The sequence below is a fragment of the Erithacus rubecula genome (assembly GCF_903797595.1).
Source record: "Erithacus rubecula genome assembly, chromosome: 20".
Lineage (NCBI taxonomy): Eukaryota > Metazoa > Chordata > Aves > Passeriformes > Muscicapidae > Erithacus > Erithacus rubecula.
In genome coordinates this window covers 4,930,813-4,949,622 of record NC_136672.1, presented here as the reverse complement: position 1 = coordinate 4,949,622, position 18,810 = coordinate 4,930,813, and the positions used below count along the sequence as shown (strand labels likewise).

Here is an 18,810-nt window from a genome sequence, read left to right as displayed (position 1 = left end):
CCCCGCCCCCAGTGACGTCACTCCCGCGACGCCACGTGGTTCCTGCCCACGTGGGTGCGTGCCCCGTGCCCGCCCTTGCCGCGGGAGGCGATGGCGGAGCGGTGAGCGCTGTTCGGCCGTGCTTTAATCGCGCTGTGGTGGGCATGGAGCAGCGCCGGGAGAACGCTCACTGACTCCAGCAGCTCGGCACGTGCGGCAGCGGCATGGAGTAATTAATTATATAAACAACTCATTAAATGCTGTTGGATACGCGCTATTTGCTAGTGCTCTGGATCTGCGTGTAAAGGCCTGCGCTTGGGGCTGGGCCTGCCGTAAATCTCTCTGCGAGGTGTTGGCGGTGGAGGTGTGCGTGCACTAGGAAGCACATTGGGTGGGCACAGGGTATGCGGCGATTGGGGTATGGCTTTTACAACCTAAATGATTCTACATTAAGAAGTGCATTACATGCACGATGTGCGTCTTGCATCCCTGGCTGATCCACCTTGCTGCACAGTGTGATTCGGGAGCAAAGCCCGAGCGCTACAGGACAGCCTTTGCCCTTCAGGAGCTGCAGAATTGACCCTGCTTGTTAAATGTTAGGTGCAGAGGGAGGGGAGGTGGGTTTCCACCTCTGGGAGGGGTTTTTCAGCGCGCTCTGGGTGTTCACAGCCTGTCATGGGAATGTGGGGCAGCAGGCAGAGAGAGAGGCGTGTGCAGGATGGGCTAAGCCAGGATCGCCCTGGTTTCGGCAGCCTCCCACGGAGTCCTCCATGGGGCATTTTGCAAGGTTGCAACCCCGTGGGCAATGCATGGGGTGGACACCAAGCATTAAAGGCACAGCGTCTGTGTCAGCTCAGTGTTCCCTCTGCTGAGTACTCAGCATTGGGGGTCCTGGAATCCCCAGGAATCCTCACTTGTCTGAGTGGCAGGAGTCCCTGCCTGGAATGTTGTGCAGCTCTCGAGGTCCCCCACAGAGAGATAAAAGAAAGAAGAGAAAGGCTGTAAATGAAGCATGCAAATACTTCAAATGCAGGCAGACTGCAAGGGAGATCAGAGAGAAAATTATGCCAAAAAATCCCATTCAAGGCACACCCAGGAGCCTGGCTATGTCATTGACTGGGCAGAATTAAAACTTTGCTGAAGCTGTTTTGCATTCCTGCTTTTCTCTGTGCTGTGGCTGACTTGCCTGTGCCAGTCCTGCTCTACTGCAGGAGCTCCCAGGGAGTCCCACCTGAGCCTCGTCCTGGAATTAATCCTCCTCACTCATCACTGTCTGCTAAACCCTACTAGACTTCTGACTAAACCAGGCTGGCTTGGATCCAATTTATTGTTCTCCACCTGCAGGATCAGACACTGCCAGAAGTTTTTATGCTGCAGTAAGAGAACAGGCTTGGATCATTCCTTAAATCTTGCTGCTAATACTCTGTCAACCCTAGCAGCTGAGACTATCCCTGCATCTCAGTCCCTCAAACTCTCTGAACTGCTCAGTCACTGTTCTCCCCACTTCCTTAACCTTTCTCAACTCATCCATAGCCTGGGGGAAGCCCAGAAGACCTGGTGGGCTGCCTGTAGTTCATGCTGGGTTGTGGGGGACTAGGCAGCTCCTCTTTGTGCCAGGATGCCCTGGGCTTGGCACATGCACTGAGCTGCAAATAGGACTCAGCAGGGAAGCTGTGAAGCTCTTGCAGCCCCCTGGATGATGGAACCTGGGCAAGGAAGGAGTTGAAAGGCAGTGTCACTTTCAGTTTGGATCAGGTACTGGTGAAGCATGGAGTCAGACCTTTTGCTTTACTGCAGGCCAGCCATTGTGTGAGATGCTGCCAGGTGCTGGTGTCTATTACTTCCCATGGGAGATTGACAGCTCGGTCCCAGAGGGGAAGAGTCTGAGGACATTTGGCAGGTGAGAAGGGTCCCCTGGTCTCCTTGCAGGCCAAGCCTTTCCCTCACTGGCTGAGCACCACCCCCTTTGGTTTGTAATTGGATTTCTGCACGGCTGAGCTTCCCAAACTGATCATTTGCAGGTTGTGCCGCTATGACCTGGCCCGATCTGAAGCTGTTCTCACCGCACAGCACAACTTGGCTCAGTACCAAGTCTGTGTTGACACCAAGTTTGTGGAGCCATTCCAAGCCCAAGTGGGATCTTTCTACATGGTCCTGGGAGAGGTTGAACACAGGGAAGGTAAGTGCTGAAGGAACTGGTGGCCTTTGCTGCTCTTCATGGTACCTCAGCTCTTTCAGGGCTCCCTGAGTCATTGAGGGCAGCCTGGGTCAAGGCTCCTCTTGTGCAGCTCCTCCAGTCACACAAGCATGTGATTCAAGCCTGTCTGTCCCTGCTGCCCCTGAGAAGAGCCACCCTTATGTTGGTGAAAATCTGGTCCTCTGGCACAGATCTTTTAGAAACAAGAAGCATTTCAGCAGCACTGCTGGGTTTGTAAAACCTGTGCTAAAAAGCCTTCTGGAATCACTGCCAGCCACCACACCAACCATCTTCACCCCAAACATGGCAGATTGCAGCAATACCTCATTGCAAGTGGCTGGGTTGGTATTTGCCATCCTTGAAAGGCTCTAATTATTATCCCTGCCCTCAGACATGTGAGGAATGCAGGCAGGCTGTGTCATGCAGGGCACCCTGTTGGCTTTTCCTGAGTTGCCCTATGTTCCAGCTGCTTGGTGCTTTGTGTGGGATTTGATCTGAGCTGTGCCACGGGATGGTGAAGCAAATTCTTTGTTATCTTTGCCACACCTCATAAAAAACATTTGCATTCATGCCATAGAAGTCCTCAGTGACATGTGGAAAGCCACACTGCACATGGCCTCTAGAGAGCGACCTGCTAAGCCACTGCTGCAAAATTCATGTAGAAAATTGTTATTTTTGTCATCCCAGCCTAGGAAGGAGTTAGCCTCATTTTGCAGGGGTGAAAGGGGAGCAGACTGAGATGGTGGCTGTGTCACCAGGGCTATGTCACCAAGGTTTGGCTCCTTCTGTGCAGCTCCATGTTGTCACTTGAATGCCACCAATGAACTGTTGGTTGTAGCCAGCTTTGAACCTCTTCTAAGCCCTCTTGTCTGCACAGGGGCATTCAGAAAGGAGCTCAGATCCATCACTGCTGCATTTCAGACAGGGGAAACCAAAGTGCATCCAGCCACAAAGTAGACAGATGCTGCATGGCAGGCACTGGCACTGTTCTCCAGTGCAAGGGGAGTGAGTGCAGTGTCAGTCACCAGCATTTTGTAGCCATCAGGACAGAGGAAAAACATGTCACTGAATTAAACTGCTCACATCAGTGGCAGCACGCAGCCAGTCTGGTCTCCTGAAGTTCTCAGGCTATGGTTATTTGCCCAGCTCGAGTCATATGTTGCCTGAGGGAACTCTCTGTCTCCAACCTGCTCTGTCTGTTTTCCTTTCTCCAGAAACTTCCAGTCCTGTGGTAAAAGCACGAATATTGACCTGCATGGAAGGGGTGAACGTGCCCCTGCTGGAACAAGCCATACAGGAGCAGAGGAAATACTTCAGTGAGAGGCAGGAGTAGAGGGAAAACAGCACGTCCTGACAGCAACTGTGAGACCAGCCACATGCTGGTCCTTGCACAACCATTTGCAACAAACATGTTTAATTTAAATTAAGAGGTGTGTTTGCTGTGGTAAGCACCAAAGTCACTGAGCAGGGAAACACTTGAAGACTCTGAGTCAATGTATGTGACTGTGGGCTGTCCAGTCCTGCCCCAGGTGTCATGACTGAAAATAGCTCTGGGAAGCAGGTTTGTTGTTTGTTTGAAAGGGTGATTAAGGAAAGAGAACACTTGGGGGTTATACTGGTCCTTTCATAATGCACGACATGAAGAAGTCAGAAGAAGAAATCTCTGAATCTGAGTTAAGCAACTCACCTTTGGCAGACAGGGGGAAAAAGGGCATTAGCACAAAGTTCATTAGCCCTGCCTGGCTGCAGGGCCCATGAATGCCTGTGTTGGAGTACCCTGACTCAGCTGCCACACAGGAACGTTCCTGGCAAAACACTCATGTGTCTGGATTAACCAAAGAAACAAGAAGAACAGAGTCCCTAGTTTCAGTAGCACCTGCCTCCTCAGGTGGGAAGAACTGGTATCTAAGGAGAGGATTAATTCTAACTCTAAAATAAATATTTGCAGTACTCTGAGTACTTGGCTTTCTTCCTTGACACAACTAAGTTTAGGAGACCTTAAATCACTGTTTTTGAAGTATCTAAAGACTGTGATTGAAATTTTCCTAAATAAAGATGAAAAATCAATGCAGTCTGTCTTTTACTGATTAAATCCCTCTTTCTTGCTAAGTCAAATGTGTAAGACCCTGCAGAAACCTTACAGATGATGTAAGTAAATTCAGTTTTCCTCCTCCTAAGTACTGGGTGTGTATGGAAGTGGCTGGATGAAGTTACATCAGAGCCACTGGTTGAAGAGCACAGTGCCAGGCCCACACAGCTGTATTAAAGCAATGACAAAAGGACAGAACATTGCTAATGTCAGATAAGAATCAAATGTTTGTGCAAGAGGCAGAAGACTCCTGTACTGTAGAAATCCTCAAATCTGGAGTGAGCCATGCCTGTGGTTTGCAGGGGAATGCAGACATATCCAACCTTTTCTGTTTGCACTCAAAGATTTTGAGCTGCTGGCTCAGCAATGGGTTAAATCAACCCGTTTTTAGATCACCTAAAAGTTGGTGTTTTCCCTGTGGGCCCATGCAGCTGCAATGTCCATGCCCACCCAGAGACATGGAGCCCCCAAGTCCTCCAGATGAAATTCCCTTTGCCTCTGCCTTTCCTGGTGCCACAATCCATAAGATTATTTTAATCTTGTCTTCTGTCAGCTATCAAGTCAATGATTAATTCCACCTCAAGGACATCTCCTGAAAGGCTGACCAAACAGCACAGCCAATGATGGGGAGGTTCAAGGGACAGTTGTGCAAGACAAAATAAAAGAAAAAAAAAAAAAAAAAAAGAAGAAGAAAGGTTTCTGCTGGGTATTTGCCCTCAGCATGGCCCAGGGAGCCATAATTATGAATCCAATTACTCCTCCAATGTCCAGCACACAATGGAGTGTGAGAGCATCCCCTGGCCCTGTGCAGTTCATGCTGCTCTTCCCCAGGCCCCAAAGTTCCCCTTTACATCCATTTTCCTCAATTTCTGGCTGTAGCCAGCACACTGCACAACCTGGGCAACAGCACAACCAGCCCTGGGTGGCTCCTGTGTGACTCTGTCCAGCTGAACCTCCCCGGCCACCCCTGACCCCGCCAGGCCGCCCTGGCCCCTCACAGCTGCCCCAGGCAGGGCCCTCCAGGCTGAGGGAGCAGCAAGGGGGGACCCAGACCCCGGCAGCACCTCAGGGATCACCTGAGGGCTCCAACACTCTCCCCAACACTCACCTTTTCGTTTCCCACCCTTTTTGCTCCCCTCAGAGCGTGGTGCCAGCCGCCCCCTCTGCCATCACCAGGCCGGGGCAGCCCCATGGAGGCCATCCAGGCTTCCTTCCAGAAGGTGGAGAAGATTGGGGAGGGCACCTATGGCGTGGTGTACAAGGCTCGCAACAAGCGCACGGGGCAGCTGGTGGCCCTCAAGAAGATCCGCCTGGATACGTGAGTGGGGCAAAGCTCTGGGCCTGCCATGGTGCCAGGCCTGTGCCCAGTATGGTGTGAGAGGCACAAAAAAACCTGATATGAGGGGGAAAAAAGGATTAAAATAATCTTATGCGTTGTGGCACCAGGAAAGGCAGAGCCAAATGGAATGCTGTCTGGAGCGATTGAGGGCTTCATGTCTCATGGACATGGCAGCTGTGTGGGTCCACAAGGATGATCCCAACCTTCAGGTGACCTGAAAAAGGGTGGATTTAACCCATTGCTGAGCTAGCAGCTCAAAATCTTTGAGTGCAAGTGTTTAGGGCCTGGCCTGGCACCCACCTGGCCCCGGGTCCAGGGCACAGGGCAGGGGGAAGCAGCTGCCATGTTGTGGGGTAGTGTCTCCCTCAGGGCTGTGCTGGGGCTTCGGGCAGGGTCAGCCTCAGCCCTGCAGGGTGGGACTGAGCAGGTAAAACCTTCCTGCTGATCCCCTGGGTGCAGTGTGCACAGTGGAGGTGTCTGTGTGGACTGGGAGCCAATATGCTGGGGCTGCACCCCATGGTAGGCCCTCAGAGTGGAGGAGGTGGCTGCCTGAGGGGTGAGGAGCTTTCATGTTCCTCCACCTCCAAAAAGAAAGACCTAGGTATTTAAGATATTATTGCTTCTCTAAATGCACCCTTAGGTGCTTCCAAACAAGCTCTACCCCACAGCTTGCATGTGTAAGTCATCCCCTCCCTCTCCTCGAGCCTCCATTTCCCCCTGGCTCACCCCAGCCACTGCTGCACCCCAAACTCAAATGCTCCCTTGGGGGCAGTGGAAGAAAGAAGGGACACAGAGCCTCACTGGGCTGTGGGATCCCCCTGGATTATGGGGTGCAGTACAGCCTGTCTCTGCCACAGGGAGTCAGAGGGTGTCCCCAGCACTGCGATCCGAGAAATCTCACTGCTGAAGGAGCTGAAGCACCCTAACATAGTCAGGTAAGACCTGGATGCACCCTCTCCCCCAGCTCACCCATGAGCTCCTGCTCCAGGAGCAGACAGCATGGGGGTTTTTCTGTCCCTCCCCAACTGCACAGGCAGGGCCAAAATACACAGGAAAATGCAGGAATCCCTTGCAGGTCCCTGGCTTTCAGCAATACCTCATGGGTCTGCCACTTCAGCAACACACTGGCTGCTGCCCGATACTAGATTCTGCCCTTACACAGCCCCTCTCTTCTCCAAGGACCAACAGAGCAGAGGCATGTGTGGGAGGAGGGATGTTTTGGAATTTGCAGAGATCTGGAGCAGATACTGAAGGGAGAGCTTGTACTTCTTTTACAGGCTCCTGGATGTCATACACAGCCAGAAGAAGCTCTATATGGTGTTTGAGTATCTGAATCAGGACCTGAAGAAGTACATGGACTCATGCCAAGCTGGAGAGCTTCCTTTAAGCTTGGTCAAGGTACAGTGTGGAAGCAATGCCAACAGGCAGGGTGGACAGCATGTCCCTCCTACCTTCTGCTGGGCAGAGCCATCTCAGAGATGCTCAGACTGGGCCTGGAAATGATTCCCCAATCTCCCAGACCTCAAACATTTCAGCTGGGAAGCCCCCATGGCACTATTCCTCAGAAACGTTTATTTCCTTTCTATTTCCAGGCTCTCCAGCCCATCTCACTGCAGAACAAAGGAGGCATCTGTTGCTAATTGCCTTTGTTGACAGTAATGTGTGGGTGGAAGGGACTGACAGTGCCTGGATTAGAGTCTCTCTGCCCCCACGGGGCGTGGCAGCAGTTTGTGTGTATCTCTGAATAGTGGCCCATAGACCCGATGTTGCACTGTAACAAGGGCTTTCCTCCAATTCAGATCCAAGTGATCCAAAGTGCATTGGTTCACACAATCCAGGGTTCAAAGTGTTTTCATCATGGCCTTATCTGAAATCTCTTCTCTCCTTAGAACTACCTTTTCCAGCTGCTGCAGGGTGTGAGCTTCTGCCACTCGCACAGAGTCATCCACAGGGACTTGAAGCCACAGAACTTGCTCATTAATGAAGCAGGAGCAATCAAGCTGGCTGATTTTGGACTGGCAAGAGCTTTCGGGGTCCCCCTACGCACATACACTCATGAGGTAGTGTCCAGGCTCCCTGAGTGGGGTACACAATCCAGAGTGGGTGAACAGCAGCAGCAGCACAAATTGCTCACCCATAACAGAGGCACAGCCATGCCAGGAAAGTGCTCTGAACCTCACCTGCAGCTAAGGGACTTCCATGTCCCCACAAGGTGTGAGGACTGTCTCTACCAGAGCCTGGGCTCTCACCTTCTCTTCACAGTGTACATTTAATTGTTCCAGATAATATTGTTGAAGAATGTTCTGTTAATCCCAATCTTCCAGGCACTACAGTGTCTGTAAATTCAGCAAGGCCTTAGCATGCTCTGTCTTTGTACAGTCACTGCATTACAGCTGAGGAGGGAGGGTCCTGTGCCTCTGGTTTCACCCAGGGAAACCAGACACAGCCTGTTCATTGGTTCTTTTTCAGGTGGTGACTCTGTGGTACCGAGCCCCTGAAATACTGCTGGGATGCAGATACTACTCAACCCCTGTGGATATCTGGAGCATTGGCTGCATCTTCGCAGAAATGGTAGGATGGGTTTAAACAACCTATTTCATGAGCCAGAGGAGGCAGCTGCAGTTGGAAGGAAGGATGAGATACAGAACATCTAGGATACTGTGTTCCCACCCTGTCCTAGGGTGTGCTTTATGGAATGTCCACCCTAAGGGTTAGCTGGTCTTTATCTCAGAAGGAAATCTACCACCCTGGGGGCCCAGCAGAAGGCTGCAGTTCCAAGTACATTGGAACATGATGCCTCTCTTTGCAGAGGAGTATCTTCAGCCTTATTGCTGCAGTATTTTGACCCTGGGAGGAGATGACTCTCTTCCAGATGTCCCCATGGTGGGCTGCAGAGAACAAGCCCTCTCATGGCTGGGCAGACTGGACCTCCTAGGGGTCCATACTCCCCTTGGAAGAGTTCTGGTTAGCCCTGCAGCATAATAGCACTTTTCCTCATTCCCAAAGTCCCTGAGCTGCAGAGCAGGCAGGAGGGAGCCAGCCAAGAGTGGAAACAGACACCTCTGATATTCCCAACCACTGTCTGGCAGAATCGCTGCATTGTAACTGGCCTGGTCTGTGCAGTTGTTTGCAGCTGCTGGGACAGAGGGTTGCTTACAGCAGGAAATAGGGCACACAACTGATGGAAAGGTGGGAACTGGGTTTTTCTTTTCCTCCCTCAGATGACCAGGAAGGCCCTGTTTCCAGGGGACTCTGAGATCGATCAGCTCTTCCAGATCTTTCGCACCCTGGGCACTCCCACCGAGGTGACCTGGCCTGGGGTGACCCAGCTCCCTGACTACAAGGGCAGCTTTCCCCGGTGGCCAAGGAAGGAGATGAAGGACATTGTTCCAAACTTAGATCGAGATGGGAGAGACTTACTGACGGTGAGTGAGGGCCTGGAGATAGACAGGATGTTTTCAAACTGGGCAAGGAATATGGATATTTGAGATTTAATTACCTGGAAGTAGGTAATTAAACCCAGCTGATCTGGGTTGAATGCTCACCTCTGACATTGCAGAAGCACCAAGTCATGGAATAGGACTCAGTCCTGCTCTGTCATTGCAGGTTCCTCTAGGAACCTCTGCATTGGGAGTCAAAGAACTCTTCTAACCTAATCCCCAGGGTAACTTCAGTTATGGGTGACTCCTGAAGCCCAGAAAAGCAAAAAGGCAGGACCAACATCTGCAACTGGGGCCAGCTGTGTGCAGGCACAATCAATCACCCTATTTTAAAATCCTAAGTCTGCTGGTTTTTCTCTTGGCAGCAATTGCTCCTGTATGATCCCAGCAAGCGCATCTCAGCCAAAGCAGCCCTCAACCACCAGTACTTCCTGTGCACGAACTCTGGGAGCCCTGAGCAGCGAGCTGTGCTGCGGAGAGACTGCAGATGAGAGGACATGGCTCTCCCCACGCTCTTCTGCTCCAGGTAGCACTGCAGATGTGGCCTGGGGCACTTAGCAGGGGCCTGGCTGGAACCCAGGGGCTTGCTTCTCCTCAGGAGCCTGGAAGGGGACATTCTTGGCATTTAGAGACTTTCAGTCTGTTGCTGGGGGAAAGTTTGGGTTACAGCCAGGAGGGCTGTTTTGAAGAGGACATGTGCAATTTTCATCATAAACCACTGAAATATAGAGAAGAGAGCATCTCTCCGAGGTTTGTCCTTCCACTAGTGATTTGAGGTGACACACATTGATTTCTATCTCCAGCACTGGAGCATCCCCAGGTCTGTTGGTGGCAGTTGCTGGCACCAAGGAAGGGGGGCACTTTTCTGCTCAGCCCTTTGCTGCTGTTATCAGCCAGGCTTCTCAGCATTAGACAAGCTGTTTAGTCTGGGCTGTTTAACAGAACTGACATCCTGCTCTTTCACATAGTGAAGAGCACTACCAGGTGTCTTAGTTTGTGCCTTAGCTGGGACCAAGAGATCCAAAAGGCCAAAAGATCCAGTTAGCATAAAGCAGATCGAGTTAGGATAAAGCACTTGCTGCATATGACTGGAAACAGGGAGCAGCTAAACCACCATCTGTCATCATTCCAGATGTAATGCTGTTCCCTTTGCTATATTGTCTTGGAAATGTTTTTGCTGTTCACATGTTTGGGGGATTGTCTCTGACTCTTGGTGAGGTGTTGACATCTTAATTTCTTTTTCTTCAGTATAAAATAAATACTTGTCATTTGTTCAAAAACCTTGGTGTTCATTGTTTGGCAAAGCCCATCAGGCTGGTAATGCAGGACAGCCTAGCTGGTCCTTGTTTCCACAGAGCCTTTCTCCCTTTCTCATCTCCTGCATTCTTTCTTTTATCCCTTCCAGCTCAAATCCTTGCCAAGTGCAGAGATGTGCTCTCAGTCCCGCTGTGGAACTGGTACCAAAAGCGTTAATCCAATTTTTCCTGTGTCTGTGTACTTTCAACAAAGAAACAGGGTATGCAGAGCTGCTTTCTCATCAAGGACAGAAGGAAGATAAGGGGAACACATCTGCCTTAGGAATGCAGCTATAACCAAAACAAGATTATAGAAAAAACTGAACCTGGGAACAGGGGGAAGGTTTTATGGTAATGCACAATTATAATACACACGCAGTGACTGTATATAAGCAACCCACTTGTAGTGAATCCTGTGCACATCAGGTGGAGTTTATTCCCCATGCCTGTGATTACTTCTTAACACTACACTGGTGTTAAGGGGTTTTATTTTACCCGCTTTTTGGTGAATTTTGGTGACACTTCTTGGCCACCCAGAGCTCACCTCTGAGCCTCGACGGATCTGCAGTTGACAGATCTCCAGCTGGCACCGAGGGGTTCTCGGGGAGAACCTCGGCCTCAGACCATCAGGGGCTCAAGGCAAGATCCCTGGGGTGAGTAAAGGCATCATTTAAATTGTTTATCTTGGGGTTATTGACGAATCCCCTCACAGAGTTATTAGTGGGGGTTTGAGTCACCCAACAGGGTTCAAGTCCCTCAGGAGTAGGGGGTTTGGGTTCCCTGCGAGGGGCTCCCCTGGAGCAGGGAACTTAAAGCAGCGTTGTAGTTGACCAAGGAGAAAAAACCAGGCTCCTAACACCAGAGCCAAAGCATTGCTGTACCTGCTTTTGTGGTGGTGTTTGCTTAGATACTCTGAGTTCTTTCTGGTCTCTGGCAGTGTGCGTGTGAGTGGGCTGTGTGTTGATTTCAGTTTGCCGGCCTGTAAAATCACCACTGGGACGCCTGTGATATAAAGCCCGTTTGCTGGAAGAGTGTTGGAACGTAACTGACTGTTAGGGTTTTGAAGCAACCAGTGGATATCTGGTATCAATTATTGATTTGTTCTCTGTGCGTGCGTGGCTGAGATCGCATTTGTGGACGCGAAGCGCCCTCTCGTGCCAGCGCACGATTCCCGGCACCAGTGGGACCGGGCCGGGGGGGCAGGGGTCCCTCAGTTGCAGCTTAGCCGTTCTTGACTCGGGGAGGAGGAGGAGAAGAGAAGAAACCCAGCGGACTCGCAACACGGCAGCCCGGTCCCCGGTGGGTTCTCGCCTGATCCAGTGCCAGCCGCTGGGCAGCAGCACCCCCCGCTGCAGCCCAGAAACAGCCGCGGGCACTACCCGCGCCCAGGTAATCGTTGTATTCACTTTCCAGCCGTTGTTATATACTTGTATTATTGAGTATGGGTGCGGTCTGTTCTAAAACTAGAGTGAGAAATAGTATCCCAAATTCTCCGTTGAAAAATGTATTGGACCACTGGGAAAAGATAGGGGGAGAGGAGCTACTTAAATCCAAGCTAATCCAATATTGTAACCACTGGTGGCCTCGGTATAGACTGGGTAATCAGGCGAAGTGGCCAAAGAACGGCACCCTAGATTTTCACACCATGATACAGCTGAAGCTGTTTTGTAGAAGAGAGAGGAAATGGCTTGAGATGCCTTATATAGATCTGTTCTTTACTTTAAGAGACCATCTGGAATTGCAAAGGGGTTGCCGGCCCAGCCTGTCAAGTCCTCTCATGTTAGCTTTTGGAAAGGAAAGGGAAAAGGAGAGGAAAACGAAGAGATGTTGTTCCTCTTGTAGTATTGGGCAGCACTGTTTGAAATGCCACAGGCGATGGGAAGAGGATGATGTAGAAATGATAGAGGCACCAGATGCAGGAGAGAGGGGAATAGAGAATTGGGGTGTGCCTGATGAAGGGGAAACACAAGAAGGGGATGAGCAGTCAGGGGGGAGGCAAGAGTTAATTTCAAGTCCAGTGGTGGCAAGAAGCCAGGGTGAGCAGGAGGTGAGGATGCAAGAGGTCGGGGAGCAGGAGGTGAGAAAGCTGGAGGGGGATAAGCAGGAGGCCACAGGTCAGTTCTGTGTGGGGCTGGGATCTCACAGCCTGATGGTGTTGAAGTTCCCTTTCTCCCCAGTCGATCTTGAGGCATGGAGGAGACTGGCAGGGCCCTACAGAGAAGATCCAGAGAGAGTATCTAGAGTATTTGAAACCATTCTCAAGACTCATAACCCAGACTGGGCATTTATACAAGTCCTGTTAGATGCTCTATTAGACTGCTCAGAAAGAGAGTCGGTACTCAGGACTGCTATCAAAGAGGTGGACAGGGTAGGTGCAGCAGGTGCATTACCAGGAACTGTGGAAGAGCATTTTCCCTCCCAGGACCCCCACTGGGACCCGAACACGAAGGAGGGGAGGGCTTTTATGGGACAATATCAACAATGGATATTATTTGGCTTTAAACATGCAATGCCAAAGGCAATCAATTGGTCTAAACTTTATGAGGTGAAACAAGAGCCACATGAGACTCCAACTGCATTTGTGGAACGCCTAAAGACAGCTGCCAGGAGATACACTAATATTGATCCAGAAAAACCAGAGGAAGCTGTACAGCTGGCTTCCATTTTCATAAAGAACTCAGCACCAGATATTAGAAAGAAGTTACGAAAGCTGGAGGGAGCAGATTCTCGTGACCTAGGACAACTCTTACAAGTGGCCTGGGCAGCTTTTAATAACAGGGGAGAAGAGGAAGAAAGCAAGATCCGGGAGAGAGAAAAGGAGAAGGGGCAGAAAGAAAAGAGACGGGAAATGGAATGGGAGGAGAGAAAAAAGAAATGGGAAATGGGAAGGGAGGAGAGAGGAAAGAAACGGGAGGTGGAAGGAAAGAAAAGAGAAAGATGCAGGGATGCAAAGCTGAGTGTAGCCCTGCAAAGGGCGCTGTTCAACCGCAGGGCGGAGAGGGGCTCTGCCCACGGAGCGCTGCAGCCCAACCAGTGCGCGTACTGCAGGGGGCTCGGGCACTGGAAACGGGAGTGCCCCAAGAACCTGAAAGGTAACCGAGCCCTCAGCAACGACGGGAGCAGGGAGTGAGCCCCAGCTGAGCCCCTGCGCACAACAGAGCTGGCAGAAAGAGAAAATCCATTTGTTAATAGACACTCGGGATACTTATTTGGTATTAAATACAAATGGTGGAAAATTAAAGCGAGAAAATGTAAATGTTGTTGGTGCAACAGGGAAAGAGGAAAAACAAACATTCCTTTACCCCATTAACTTTAAATTCAACAATTGGTGGATAACACACCAATTTTTGTATGTGCTTGAATGTCTAGTTCCTCTGTTAGGAAGAGACCTGGAGGCACAGATTTTCTTTAAAGATGGAGAAATGCAATTATTGGTATCCTGAGACTAAAGTCATGGAGGCAAGAACTTTTATGTTGCAGGGAACACTGGAATCAGACAATTCTGGAGGAATACCAGAAGCAACAGAAAATGCAGTATAACACCCTTGATCCTTTGAGTGGAACTCCAGGCCATTCCCAAAAATCTCCTGTTAGTGTTATCCTAAAACCTGGATCAAAACCAGGAAAGCAGAAACAATATCCTTTAAAATTAATAGCTAGGAGGGGAATCAAGATTCTAATTGAAAATTTCAGGGAATTTGGATTATTGATAGAATGTAAGTCAGAACACTCCCATTTTGCCAGTTAAAAAGCCTAGGACAAATACATACAGGTTGGTACAGGACCTACGATCAATCAGTCAAATATTTCAGGATATCCACCCTGTTGTAGCCAATCTTTTTATCCTGTTAACATCCCTCACAGAATATCACCCATGGTTTACAGTGATAGGTTTGAAGGATGCCTTCTTTTGCATACCTCTTGATAAACAAAGCCAGGGCATTTTTTTGCCTTTGAATGGGAAAATCCTCAAACTGGTGGAAAGACTCAGTTTACTTGGACTGTGTTACCATAAGGATTTAAAAATAGTCAAACCATTCTTGGGAACCGACTGACAAAAAGGAGAACCCTGGAGGATTGGTCCTGCAGTATGTTGATGTCTTACTAGCAACTGAAACTAAGGAAAATTACATGGAATTGACCTTCAGTCTTTTAAATTTTCTGGACCAAGGAGATTACAAAGTATTTTGGGAAAAAGCTCAAATCTGAGGCAGCAAGTTAGCTACCTGTGGTATGAAATGATACCAGGACAGTGGAAATTGGGAATGGGCAGAAAAGAGGCAAGTACCCCAGCCTGCAATTGCCTGAGATTTGACAGCATTCCTGGCTATGGCTTGATGGTACAGATTGTGGATTTTAAATTATGGACTTTTGGTCAAGTTATTGAGCTTTTAAAGGAGGCCCCAGAAGGACATTTGATTTGGACTCCTGAGAGTGAACATGTGTTCTGTAACCTAAAGATGGCCCTGATATCTGCACCCACCCCGGGGCTTCCAGACTTTACAAAGCCCTTTGAGCTTTTTGGGCAGGAATGACAGCACCTCATCCTCAGAGTTCTGGCTGAGAAGGTGGGAGACTTTAGGAGGCCTGTGGAGTGCTTTTCAAAACAACTGGACAAGGTCAGTCTGGATGCCTGTGAGTTGTAGCAGTGACTGTTCTCCTCATCCAAGAGGCCAAAAAACTGACTTTGGGATGAAAGATTGTAGTGTACACTTCACACATCATAACCACTGTGTTAGGCCAAAAAGGGGGCCTAACAAAGGCTTCCCCCAAGCTGTATGCTGAAATATCAGACTGTTCTTGTGGAGCAAGAAGATGTGGAATTGAAAGTAACCACAGTGGTAAATCCAGCCCAAGTCCTGAGGAGCAGCTGACCCTCAATCACCTACACACAGCTGAGCAAGTTCATGTAAGCTGACCAGACCTACAAGATGCACCAACTGAAGATGCAGAGTTCTTTACAGAAGGAAGTGGCTTGGTGCAAGATGGGAAATAAAAGGCTGGCTATGCCATAGTAAAGCCAACCACTGTAATAGAAGCTGCACCACTGCCCATGGACAAAAGGCAGAACTCAGTGCTGTGAAGAGCCTTGGAACTGGCAGCAAGAGGAAGAGTGAAAATATGGACTGACTTGAAATATGCTTTTAGAGTTGTTCATGCCCATGGAACCATATGAAAGGAAAGAGGTCTATTAACAGCACAGGGATCTCTGATTAATATGCATAATATGCACAATATGTCCTTCCTTGATGGCATCCAGCTGCCCAGAGAAGTGTCTCCACAACACTGCAGGACACACCAGAGTGGGGATTCCCAAATTCTTGTAGGAAACAGACTTGCAGATAAATCTGTACAAGAGGTTGCACAACAAGGCATCCTGGCATTAATACCTAAAAGAAAGCTGTTTCACTCCCAGAAGTTAGCCCTGGATATAGCCAGGTAGATTTAAAATTAGCTACTTATCTAAAAATCCAGAATAGAGAGGGTGGATGGCTGGTAACTCCCAACAACATAGTCCCACCACAAGTGATGTTGCAAATTGTCAAGGAGAAACACCAGCAAACCCACTGGGGAATCAATACTGTGGTACTTGGACCAGTGACTGCTCTAAGGACTCAGATACCAGTGTCCCTATGACAAAAAGTGTCAAGTCTGTTTCATAAAAATGCCCAATATGTCTTTAAAATAACCCTTTGGATTCAAGCAGACTGCCTCCATGGATCACTAAAAGAGGAAACACCCCCAGGGATTACTGGCAGATTGTATTTCCTGAGCTACCACACCAATAATGATACTGGTATCTCCTGGTATTATTTATTGGACACCTTCTCCAGAAGTTTTCCCCTGCTGCACCAACAAGGCCAGGAAAGTCACCAAGGTAGTTCTTAAAGAGATCATACCCAGGTTTGGAGTTTCCTTTTGGGATGTCATCTCATGGGGGACCCCATTTTATATCTGAAGTGTTACAGCAACTTAGTAATCAGTTGGGTATAAATTGGGATTTACATACTCCATGGAGTCTGCAATCTAGTGGAAGGGTTGAGTGAATTAATCCAATTTTAAAGAGACATTAGCAAAATGTGTCAGGAAGCTTTTATAAAATAGCCACAGGTGTTGCCAGCAGGCTTGCAATGAATTAGAGTACTGCCCCAACCTAAGTTGAAGGTGAGCTGTATGAGTTGATGTTTGGGAGATCATACTCTGCTGCAACTTTCCCTGGATCTGAGAAACCAATCATGAATTGGGAAATAGAACAATATCTATTTTTATTAGGGAAACTCTTGAATGAACTAAAAAAGTTTGTCATTCTCTCAGAACCTCTTACTCTGCACAGCCCAGTTCACTCATTTCAGCCTGGGGATCATGCACACATCCAGATCTGGAAACCTGAGCCACTCCAGGAGCATTGGAAAGGATTTTATCTGGTTCTGTTGACTACAAGATCAGCTGTGAAAGTGAATTAACTCCTGGACACATTGCTCCCAGATTAAGAGGACTCCTGACTCTGAGTGAATCGTGGAAAACACTGGACCCTGCAGCTGAAAATGTCAGAGACATCTGTAAAAGAGCAGTGAAATGTATAGACTCATATTTATGGGAATTATTTTGTGTTAAAGAAAATTTAATATTGACTTGAATCCAAGGGTTTGCTAAGATGCACAATCTGTCCAACATTACAGCCTGCCTTGATTCAGCAGGGGAACCTATTCCTTGGGGAATTATCCCTATAAATCTGTCAATAGTGATTCAAAATGATAACCTGACATTACAAAACAGAATGGCCTTAGATCTATTGCTGGCCAAAGAACAAGAGGGTTGTTCTTTGAGGGATATTTAAAATTGGATAGAGATAGATTGTTGTGTTCATATCCAAATGGAACAGAAGATTACAGAAGACCACAAAATGTGGCCAGTTGCTGAGGATAGCAATGCTATCCTGAAACTAATTGGTTCAATAAAATTCTTCAAGGAATAGTATGATGATCCCTGAAAGAAAGGCTGGCTGGAATACTGGAAACCATCATAACTGTAACTGTAGTTGTAATAATTATCAACATTGCTATTGGTTACGTTCACAAAATCAGTCATAATCTTGGGGGAATATAGATGACTATAGATAGAAATCGAGTTGGAACTTATCACATGGCCTTATGGAATTTTAGATGTTTCAAAGGGGGGAATTGATACCAAGAAGGTTAATCTGATTTGTGCTGTGTCTTTGTACTTTTAGCAAAAATAAATCGGGTATGCAGGAGCTGCTTTCTCAGCAAGGACCTATTGAATTCCTGAAACATCTGGCTTAGGAACGCAGCTACAGCCAAAACAAGGCTATAAAAAATCCTGAACTTGGGAGCATGGGAGGGTTTTATTGTAATGGGCTCTTGTAATATGCATGTGGTGACTGTACATAAGCAATGCACTTGTAGAGAATCATGTGCATGTTAGGTGGAGCTTATACTGTAATAAATTATGTTTCTTCTTAACAGTGGTGATAAGGAGTTTTATTTTACTCAGTTTACAGTGAATTTCAGTGACAGAATGAGCAGCTGATGGTTCTGCAACCCAGTGTTGTCTCAGTGTGGAGTTGCTTTCCATGAGAAGTTGCCACACACTATTTCAGAGTTATATTCTACTTATTTAAATACTCAAAAGACAAATCTAATCTACAGAACTCAAAATTCCACACTCCTGTTTTTCATGCAAGTGCACACATGCACTCCTAATAACTGCAATCTCAAAAAACCAATTTTAGCACAACCTGACAGCTGTGCTCTTGCATCTCATGGCCTCAGTGTGGTGTCAGCCAGCTTGGAGGCACATATTGTGATTGAATCCATGGAGACATGGATGAGTTCTGCTGTGGGAATCATTTCCCTGCCTTTGCATATATGTTGTAAAGTCAATGCTCCCCTGTTTGCTCTATGCAAACAATGCTCAAGTTGTACCAGACAAACTGTTTGCACAAGAGTTTCCTTTTTGTTTTGTTTTTAAAAGATCTGCAGTAAAAAATAAATATCAAGGACATTCATCTAGTCCAGAAACATAAATAAAGAGCAAATTTAGCCCACAAATTGAAGCAACTGACTCAAATTTGAACATTTCTTATCCACTGCTGCCAGCAAAGGGAACAAACAGCAGCTGTGTTGAAATAACTGCTCTGGGAAAGCCACAGTGCAGCTCCATCACCCTGTGCCTGGGAAGGGAGGAAGGAAAAGTCCTACCTGGTTCCTCCTGAGCAACTCAGAACCCAGCCAGACAGCAAGGCTCCGGGGAAAGCCCCATGGCTGAGTGGTGCTTTCTATGGACACACCAGGACATGACATGAGCTGCTTTCTGCAGATAAGGGCACTTGGTAGCAAACAAAAGGATTTTTAATGAGTGTTTTTCAGACTAAACTGCTCAGCCACCTAATCATCTCTTAACAACTTCACCCAACCCCAGGTTAATCCCTCCCACCACACAGTTAGGGA

The 18,810-nt window shown here is 48.3% G+C and overlaps 2 protein-coding genes and 1 long non-coding RNA gene across 5 annotated transcripts; all 3 read left to right on the top strand.

Moving 5' to 3' along the window:
• The first annotated feature begins 50 nt into the window (after nucleotides 1-50).
• On the top strand, nucleotides 51-4,243 carry TEN1 (TEN1 subunit of CST complex). 3 transcript variants are annotated; one of them, XM_079323306.1, is made up of 4 exons: nucleotides 51-101; nucleotides 1,777-1,879; nucleotides 2,001-2,158; nucleotides 3,391-4,243. In XM_079323306.1, exons 2-4 carry the CDS (start codon nucleotides 1,794-1,796, stop codon nucleotides 3,507-3,509), a joined length of 363 nt encoding a protein of 120 aa, XP_079179432.1. In that variant the 5' UTR covers nucleotides 51-101; nucleotides 1,777-1,793; the 3' UTR covers nucleotides 3,510-4,243. The 3 variants fall into 3 exon arrangements, with proteins under 3 accessions (XP_079179432.1, XP_079179433.1, XP_079179434.1); XM_079323307.1 differs by having other exon boundaries at nucleotides 97-343; XM_079323308.1 differs by lacking the exon at nucleotides 51-101 and adding an exon at nucleotides 246-328.
• A 144-nt stretch (nucleotides 4,244-4,387) lies between these two features.
• On the top strand, nucleotides 4,388-10,324 carry CDK3 (cyclin dependent kinase 3). Its single transcript, XM_079323305.1, has 7 exons — nucleotides 4,388-5,583; nucleotides 6,462-6,539; nucleotides 6,882-7,002; nucleotides 7,494-7,664; nucleotides 8,074-8,175; nucleotides 8,826-9,029; nucleotides 9,410-10,324. Exons 1-7 carry the CDS (start codon nucleotides 5,456-5,458, stop codon nucleotides 9,533-9,535), a joined length of 930 nt encoding a protein of 309 aa, XP_079179431.1. The 5' UTR covers nucleotides 4,388-5,455; the 3' UTR covers nucleotides 9,536-10,324.
• A 249-nt stretch (nucleotides 10,325-10,573) lies between these two features.
• Nucleotides 10,574-17,825, top strand: LOC306810565. Its single transcript, XR_013776481.1, has 2 exons — nucleotides 10,574-10,992; nucleotides 11,485-17,825. It is a non-coding gene; the product is annotated as an uncharacterized lncRNA (long non-coding RNA).
• The last annotated feature ends 985 nt before the right edge of the window (nucleotides 17,826-18,810 follow it).

Coding starts and splice junctions, on each gene's coding strand:
- TEN1 (XM_079323306.1), top strand. CDS start 1,794: ATGCTGCCAGGTGCTGGTGTCTATTACTTCCCATGGGAGATTGACAGC. Junction 1,880..2,000: donor AGTCTGAGGACATTTGGCAG/GTGAGAAGGGTC, acceptor GATCATTTGCAG/GTTGTGCCGCTATGACCTGG. Junction 2,159..3,390: donor AGAGGTTGAACACAGGGAAG/GTAAGTGCTGAA, acceptor TCCTTTCTCCAG/AAACTTCCAGTCCTGTGGTA.
- CDK3 (XM_079323305.1), top strand. CDS start 5,456: ATGGAGGCCATCCAGGCTTCCTTCCAGAAGGTGGAGAAGATTGGGGAG. Junction 5,584..6,461: donor AAGAAGATCCGCCTGGATAC/GTGAGTGGGGCA, acceptor TCTCTGCCACAG/GGAGTCAGAGGGTGTCCCCA. Junction 9,030..9,409: donor ATGGGAGAGACTTACTGACG/GTGAGTGAGGGC, acceptor TTCTCTTGGCAG/CAATTGCTCCTGTATGATCC.